This window comes from Furipterus horrens, unplaced genomic scaffold (genome assembly GCF_987537825.1).
Source record: "Furipterus horrens unplaced genomic scaffold, mFurHor1.1.pri manual_scaffold_7, whole genome shotgun sequence".
Taxonomy (NCBI): Eukaryota; Metazoa; Chordata; class Mammalia; order Chiroptera; family Furipteridae; genus Furipterus; species Furipterus horrens.
The window spans coordinates 21,818,491-21,827,842 of record NW_028327177.1 but is presented as its reverse complement, the minus strand read 5'-3'; the positions used below and the strand labels follow the sequence as shown (position 1 = coordinate 21,827,842).

Sequence of the window (9,352 nt, the reverse complement as noted above, 5' to 3'; positions counted from 1 at the left end):
ACCAAAAAATCTAAATTATGCCTTATTGTAATTTTTATGTCAATCATTCAAAAACATAAAACTGTATTCCTCTTTTATCACATTCAAAATAATGTGAAAAACAATAATTTAAGAAAGGTAAATAAGGAATGTATAAGAAGAACATCTTCTGATAGAAGGAAGAGAGTATTTATTTCAAGCCACTGAGTTTGAGTAAATTCTCTGTCATCAGCTTTATATGTATGAATCCACTGAAACTTTATAATAGCAACAACAGTAATAATATTGTGCTTGACTTAATTCACTATCTTCAAAAATCAAGCCAACATCGAGATAATCAGTCTGTGAAAATTGGAATTCCAAGCTTTTAAGAAGTATTTACAGGGCTTTTTGCATATCTATTAGAGGCCTAGGTAAACAATCTGATTTTCAGTCTGAAGGTTGACTTGCATCATTTCTTTTTTTTTTCACACTTGCCCAGTTAAAACTATTAAATGGGCTAGGTCCAAGGCAATTGAGCACTACAGGGAAGAAAGACTTACCTGTAGTTTTGCTTTTCATTTCCTATGTGGAATCTGTCATATTGTGAATAGGCTTGGTTTCCTTCCCAGTCCATTAACTGGATTCTTAGGGTGTACTGCCTCTGACTGGTCATGGCAAAAATAAACTCATTCCCCAGCCAGTATTCACCGGAGGGATTTCCAAAACCCTACGAAAGAAGACAGAGAGGCAGTAGTTATGCTTCAGGGAGAAAGTCTGTTCATGTTCAGCATTAACTATGTTCTAAGTAATAATAAAATATTTTTTAAAATAAAGATATTTCTTTCACATTTTTACACACTTTTTCAATTACTGCCTCAATATTTTTCTGTTGTGTTTCCCTCCATTGAGGCTTACATCTAATTCTTTTTAGGGTAAAACCTTGTATTCACATGTGTATAGATTGGATGTTTTTAGATTAAACAAATCTGATTAATGGGTTTAGCCAGTAAACACTTCTCTACTAGAGCTTGCTTTTGAAAATGTTTATAAAATACTAGTTAATGGAATATTTTTTAACATAATTAAATATTTTCCAATGAATTATCAGGGTAGTATCAGATAATTATTTAACAATACTATTATTATTTGTGTTTTCATTATTATTCAGCTTTAACATTCTCATTTTTTAAAAATTAATTTTCAATTACAGTTGACATATAATATTATATGTTACAGATATATAACATAGTGATTCAATATTTATATAACTTTCAAGGTCCCCCAATAAGTGCAGTACCCATCTGACACCATATAAAGTTACTACATTATTATTGATTATATTACCTATGCTATACTTTACATCTCCATAACTATTTTTAAAACTGGCAATTTGTACTTCTTAATCCCTTCACCTTTTTGACATATTCCCCTCACCTCCCCTCTCATTTGACTACTATCAATTTGTTCTCTGTATCTTCAAGTTTGTACCTATTTTGTTTGTTTATTTATTTTATCTTTTATAGTCCACATATAGGTGAAATCACATGGTACCTGTCTTTCTCTGACTTAGTTCAGAAGAATATTTGCTAATGACACATTAAATAGAGGAATGAATATCCAAAATATATAAGGAACTCATATAGCTTAACACTAAAAAAATAACAAGATGATTAAAAAATGAGCAAAGAGCCTGAATAGACATTTCTCCGAAGAGGAAAAAACGATGGCCAATAGACACATGAAAAGGTGCCCCACATTACTAATCATCAAGGGAATGTAAATTAAAACCACAGAGAGCTATCACCTTATACCTGTCAGATGGCCATCATCAATAAAATCAACAAACAACAAGTGTTGGTGAGGATGTGGAGAAAAGGGAACCCTTATGCACTGTTGATAGGATTGTAAATTGGTACATCCATTTTTGAAAACAATGTGAAGAGTCCTCAAAAAATTAAAAATAAAACTACCATATAACCTAGCAATTCCATTTCTGAATATTTATCCAAAGAAATTCAAAATACTAATTTAAAAAGATATATGCAACCCTATGACATAATGTTCTCATTATAAAATAGCAATTAGCAAACCTGTAAATCCAGGTATGTAATCATTCACTGGCATGAATTTGGATTTTTGAGGCAGAAGGCTCAACATAAGAGCTAGGGAGTGAAACTAACTGGTCGCTCTGTGTGGCTTTATTGTTTTTTTTGGGGGGTGGGTGGGCAATCCCAGTGATGGTTATTAAGTGTTCAAAATAGTTTCTTTGTGTTGGGGGGGAAGTTGTCCCCAAAAGAAAGCCAACTCTTAATGCTGGACATGTTAATGATAGGAAAATAAAGAACCCTAAGTCACGGTTGGCATTCTAGACTTTGTGTATTCACAACTGCTTCAGAAAGTATTCCTTGGTAAGTCTGAAGTTCGATGTAATTGTTGTTCTGCATGTTTGCCTACTGATCAGACTATGAGTTCCATGAGCTCCATGAGGACAGAAGTTGCGTTGTATTTGTGAATCCTCAAAGGCTAGTGGAATACCGGCATAGCCTGAGCATGCCATATGTTTTACTGAAGTTCAAAGGAAAAGGAGGAAGGAGGGAAGAAAAGGTGAAAGGAGGAAACAAAGAAAGGAAGGAATGAAGGAAGAAAAATACTACAGCAATTTGTAATGGCATTCAGAGATGTAATGTTAAAACATAATTCTTGTTGGTAACTTGGTTGAAAGGTGTTTTTTTTTTTTTGTTGTTTGTTTGTTTGCTTTGTTTTAACAGAGAAGGCAAGAGAAAAGAAGAGAAACATCGATGTGAGAGAGAAACATCAATAGGTTGCCTCTCCTACTGCTGGGACTGGGGATTGAACACAGCCTGAGGTATGTGCCTTGAGCCACACTAGCCAGGGCTCAGGAAAGTGTTCCTTGAAGTGCCCAACTGAATCATAATCACTGGAGACTGAATTGAAAACAAAAATTCCTGGCTCCACACTGAACTAAAATATCTGCCCCACAGATCTGCATTTGAATAAACTCCTAATTTGTCTTCTACACATTCATATTTAGGAGACAAACTTCCAGTAATAACAAGATATGTTCTGATGTTTCAGAAATAAAAAGAATCTGGTTAATTGAGATATTCATTAATAAAGGTTTTATTTTATCTATATTAAGAAGAAGTATGAAGAAAGTAGTAAAATAATCACATAAATCCTTATTTTCCCAACACGGAACATAGAATTTGGAAAACCTTTACTTTCAAATTTCATGTATATCAACTATCTAGAATTCTAACTACGTTAGAAGTGTTCTTAACTGCCTTCTCCTTTAACTCACCTGACACATGAATCAGTGTTTTTCATTCCTTCTTTAAAATATATTAATGCCAAGAGTACATTAAAAGCATTAATACTGTATTCATGCACTACTGTCTCTGCTAACTGAGTTACTTAACAAAGCCAGTTGTGTTTGGTATCAAACATGCGTATGCCATATCTGTTATTGTAATGATAAGATTTATAATGTTATGTAAATAAGTTAAATATTAATGGGTAAATCAGGTTTAAAAAAATTAAAACCTAATTTAAATATTATGTTTACTTAATAAAAGCAAATCCCTAAAAATTGCTTTTGAATTATGTGTTGTTGAAACAACTCTAAAACACTGGGAAAAATAAAACATTAGAGGATTTTTAATTGCTTTGCATGTGTCTTACTTGCTCTAGTTTAAAACAATGAAAATAGAAATTTGATGCATTTCATTATGGGAAAATTTATGAAAGAACCACTTACGCAGAATTCCAGGGTTTTGTCCTACATTTAAAAAAATGGACAAATGACAACATATTTTTAAATTTAAAGTTAAAATAAAATGATGTAGGCACACTTTTAAAGTTATTCTCCAACTTAACTTGGTTTTTGATGAACTGACACCCTTTGTCCAGATTGCACGAGGTATATGCTCCCCTGAAGACCATCTCTACCTTAGCTCAGGGTAAGATATAGGACCCCGTGAAGTCAGTATCCAAGTGGCTCCTTCTCTATTCCTAACATACTCAAGTCACATTTGGGAAAAGTTCCACAGTGGCCAGAAATATTAGAGCAAGTTAGGCTGTGCTAAGGATTTTACACATTCTTCTGGCAGTTGGTGCCACACAGCAAGGAGAAGGGTGAAGCTTACCTTCTCCAATGGATAAGCAAAACAGAAAGTTACATAGGCCTGAAGTCAGAGAATTAGCACATTCTCAGATGCAGCAGCCACTGGGAAGGGAAAAAGAAAAGACTGCTGGGTTTTCCTTGCATTTCTTCTCAGCTCAGAAATGTCAAAACTCTCCCTCTAGCCACTTGACAATTCCCTCTTCCATGTAGTCAGAAGGGATTCGGCAATTGTACTAAATGTGAATAAGGAGGCTGGGAATGATGAAGTGTTAAGTTTTAGGTCACATATTTCCATGCTGCTGAAAGCGTTGCATGGATAAAACTCTCCAGCTGCCCCAGGGAAATGTACAGGGATCTCCAGCAAGCCTCAGAAATGGATGAGCATTAATGTCATTCCTACAAGCCTCCATCCCTGTCTTGGCATGCAGACCTGTACCTCCCTCTAAGTGAGATTAACATCCTTTCCTAAACAGTTTCTTTTTTTTCTCTCATTGAAATAAAGAAGAAGAAGCAACTGAAAAGTAAGCAACACAATTTGTTTTGGGAAACTAAAATTTGACTTCACGCACCTTCCTGAAAAACTATCTATACATGCTCTCCTGTGGGAGCAAAACATTGGGCTACAGTGAATTAAAATGGCTATTGGAGAGATAGTGTAGGGAGGAAACCTTCTAATGGCTAAAAGTGCAGTGATGCAGAAACAACTGTTTCATCATAAAGATGAAAACTAAAGGAAAGAAGGGGAACTGGGTTCCCACATTAGTAAACTGTCTATTGGATAATTTATCAGGACGACCATAAATCTGATGCCTAGCAACAAAGGCTTGGCTTTGATTAAATAACTTCTACTCCCTGTCTCTGTTCTAATTTGAAGCCTTTCTGCCACATGTTTGCTGTGGACACTCTTAACATTTTTTTTCTGAGCCTCAGTTTCCTTCTGCAAGACACAGCTTAAAATATGGCTCCCATGCAGGCTGTTGTGGGAAAGAACTGAGATAATGTACCTAAAGCATTTAGCTCAGAGTTGATACATGAGAAGCACTTAACAAAATTCTAGCTGTTATTATAGTTAGAGCATATATCACAATGCACAGTAATTTTCTGTTTACTTGCCTCTCTCCTATGAGACTGGGAGCTATTTGAGGGTGAGCAAGTCCCTTTCTGCTTTGTATGAGAAAGGGCACAAAAGTAATCCAGAGTCTGTTTTAGCCTAAAAATTAGTAAGATGATACTGATACAATTATTTAAAAGGCTTTCAGATGCTAGCAACTAATATATTCTTAGGACAAGTTGAGTGTTGATTTATACCAATGAGTAGTATCATTTGAATCGAAAACATTAATTATTGAATAAGAAATCAAAACCAACAGGCTGCAAATGAGGCTAAGCTATGACATAAAGTGTGGACCGCCTTCTCATTCTTAGTTCTGCTTCCTAATGCTAAGGAGAAGCTGTCTTCAACTTTCCTCTGTTTCCATCTATGTTAATCACTTTCTCTTTATATCTCATACATTTTAGGATCTACAAAAAAGGTAATTTTTGATATCTTAAGTCCATGCCAATAAATTGATAGTTCTGACAGTTGCTTTCAACTTGGAGTGCATATCAAAGCATATCAAAAACAGCTGTGGAACTTTTTAAAAATATAGATGACTTGGTTTCCCTGTGTGCTGGTCCTGACTTAGTGTGTCTGGGGTGAGTTTAGAGGTCTGCATATTTAAAAGTTTCACTGCTGAGCCTGCTGTGTACCAAAGGTGAAGAATCATATAACCCTGATGTGAAATAACTATTCTGAAGGCAAATTAGAAAAAATATATTAACTAGATCAAATTATCTGAGTGGTGCACAGGGAAGAGACAGACAAAAAACCTCATCTTCATATTCAGGTCCATGTTAAGGGGCAAGTTTTGATTATATTTTATGGATTGTCCTTGAAAAAATTCATGTTCATGACAGAAATACAGAGATGGCCAATGGTCTTTTAAAATAGATTTATGCATTATTGCACACATAACAGCTACCTACTATAGGTCTATGTTTTACTCCAAATAGCCTGTAACATCCGTAAAAATAAAAAATAAAAATAAAAATAAAAGCTTAAACAAAATTCAGTGCTGGAAGCCCTGGCTGGTGTGGCTCAGTGGATTGAGTGCCGGCCTGTGAACCAAAGGGTGACTGGTTTGATTCCCAGTCAGAGCACATGCCTGGGTTGTGGGCCAGGTTCCCAGATGGGGTGCCTGAGAGGCAACCACACATTGATCTTTCTCCCCCTCTTTCTCCTCCCTTCCCCTCTCTCTAAAAATAAATGGAAAATATATTTTTAAAAAATTTTAAAAATGCAGTGCTGATACTGAAAAAGCAGCAAATTCTTAGTGGAATTACTATACAATAGTAATAAAAATAGAATTTATTTTTTATAAATGAAAACTAGGAATGTCATGCCATAGTCTTTCATGAAAACTACTATGTTTAGTTATGCCAATCACAATCACATAAAAGATTTTTATACCATAATTCAGATAGATTGTTAATTCTATTTCTCCTTTACTTCTTTAATAAAAGACAAAAAATACACTGGAATTCAACCTAAACTAATGCTGACTTAAAACTGGCCTTAAAAACCACATTTTGTTTTAAAAATGCACAGAGGAAAGACCAATATTCATTAGTTTTTGCTAAAACCTGCAGAAATGTTCAGTTGTGGTTTGTATTTTTCCAATAAAATAATTGTCTCAGATATTTTATTTGTTTTTCTGATAATACTCATAGGAAGTGCTGACTTTTTATAGCTGAACACAATTGAAACCAGACATAGTCTATGTATCCTACTGGTTTCATCTCTTTTCATATAAATAATTAAAGAAAACAGATAAGAAGTCATGGTTACTGAGCTGTGGCTTCCAAAGTTGCTTTCATTCACAGTTCAGTCATGCATCTCCTCTAACTGCCGAGACACTCAGCCCAAGAAAGATCAAACAAATCATTTCTTTCCACGTTTTAAACTTCTAATAGATTTTTCTCTTTTTAATGTAAAGATGTTAAAGTGCAGTTGAAAAATGTGCTCTTAATTTCTGTCCAGAAACAAAGAACTCCCAAAAGGTATGGTGTTCAGACTGAAATGTTTGTGTTAATAAGAAGCTCTGTTTATGGGTGTAATTGTTTTCAATACAAAACCAGGTTGTCTCCAGGGCATTAGTCACTGCCTTCCATAAAGTCAGGCCACTGGGGGACTGTTTGGAACTCCTAGCTTGATTGGGCTTTATGTGCAAAAGTACTGCTGATAAGTGTTATTGCTGGAGGCCACTAAATAGTATTTGCATGGCTTGAAGGAGTTAATATAGTTTCCTAAGTGCCTCATTAAAAGGGTCCACTGCAGACTTCCTTGTCAGCAAACATCTTTACAAATCCATAAATGAGAATTTGCTGAATCTCCTCATAAGGAAGGTAAAGCAAAAACAAAGCTCAGGTAAGAGAGTTTTGTAGGCTTAAAGCCAAAGAATCAAGTAGCAAAGCTTCCATGTGAGAGGTTGAAAAATGATAATCATAACATATAATATATATTTGTAATTTCATGTGTTGTTCATTTTAACATACTTTTTTTCTTGAAAACCTTAAGAGGCAAGAGGTAGCCCTTAGGTATCAGCCAGTGGGAGGGGAAGAAAGAGGAAAGGCAGAAAAGAAGGCGGGATGAAACTTCAGTTTTACACTCAGGGCCTGAGAAGAAAGTGAAGCATCTTAGGTTGTGTTACAGTAGATTAGTGAAGATTGAGGAGGAAGTGGTGCGCGCCAAGGGGTTCTTGGTTTCCCCAAGAAGGTACACACCCTAGCAGCCAGTTCTTCTGATGCAGGGAGCACAAGTGGGCGTGACTGATAACAACTGGCATAAGAAGTCTACCTCTATTCCTTGTGGAGTCGTGTTATTTTGTCTTTGGGTGAAAGAAAAGCTCTGGAGGAAACAACTAAAACACTTTCTGCCATGTGTTTTGGTGAAAGTTAACCAAGTTAGAACATATGATGAATTCTTTTAATTAAGACAAATGTCACCAGAGTCATTTCTGCCAAACTTTTTTCAGAATTTTGGAGCCTTGTCTCATTTACTGCCCATGTAGAATTGACACTTAGCTGATAAACTGTTCTAGTTTGAATAAAACATGATAGTCTTTCTATTTGGAAGATGGTGAGGGGAAACTTCATAAAAGTTACGATTAAAAAATAATTCATTCTCGTTCCAATAATGAAAAATGCATAATTAAAAAAATATATTGCAGGTAAATACTTATAAGACATAAGTCAATACCGTACTTAATATGTCAGTCTCTGTTACTTAATGTGATTAGTTTGTCAAGGCAGCAGCAGATGCTTACAGCCAATTCATCATTTGGGAAGTCACCGTGATGGCACCTTTATATTAATTTTTTCTATTATCATTAATATTCATAGTAAGGCATTGTAGATTTGTCTAAACCTGTATCTGTAGGATGAATCTCAGGTGATGTCTTCACATACCATTTTAGTTGTGAAAGTAATCATGAGTTAAGGTGGTTTGCAAAATAATACTTTTGACAGAATTAAGTAAAAAATTTGCAGTCTTTGTTTATTGAACAATCTGTGCCAAGCTTTTTACTTCTATCTCATCCTCACAACATCCCTGCAAGGCAGGTGAGGTATTATTATTACTATTGCCTTTTAATGAGTGAGAAAGGTATGTGTTAAATGATTTGCTAGAAATCACTTTATTTGTAAATGACACAGTGAGGACTGGAAGTGTTAATGTAATGCAAAGTCCTCTTTTAGAACTTAGGCTGCTTTCCCCCCAAGCCCCCCTATATTCTGAGGAACACATGGGCCGAAAGAGACCTTAAAATAAAACCAACATTCCACTTCTCTGTAACAATCCCGAAACACGGTGATTTACCTTCTACTGGGGTGTTTTCACTGAAGAGCAGCGGTCCTTATCACTTAACAGCCAGTGCATTCATGTTGGAAAGAACCATTAGGGAGTTTCGTTCACACTTAGTCAAATTTTGCCTCTCTGCAATGCTCCTCCAATCATTATGGAAATTCCTTCTTTAGAACAATGTTAAAATGTAGATTCTAAAATTCAGGAGGTCTGGGGTGGAGCTTCAGATTCGGTATTTCTATTAACTCCCAGACAATGCTAGTGCTGCTAGTCCCTAGACCATACCTTGAGTATCAGGCTCCAGTACCACGTGGCTCTATCCAGTCAATTAAAACAACTATCAGCTT

General features: G+C 35.4%; 1 protein-coding gene across 3 annotated transcripts in view; it reads right to left on the bottom strand.

The window, feature by feature from the left end:
* The window catches only part of ANGPT1 (angiopoietin 1), a 267,144-nt gene that overhangs the window by 65,145 nt on the left and 192,647 nt on the right, over positions 1 to 9,352 (bottom strand). For all 3 annotated transcript variants that reach the window (XM_090282765.1, XM_090282763.1, XM_090282764.1), the window contains exon 7: positions 522 to 688. In XM_090282765.1, coding sequence (XP_090138891.1) covers positions 522 to 688 — 167 coding nt within the window. The remainder of the gene's footprint in view (positions 1 to 521; positions 689 to 9,352) is intronic.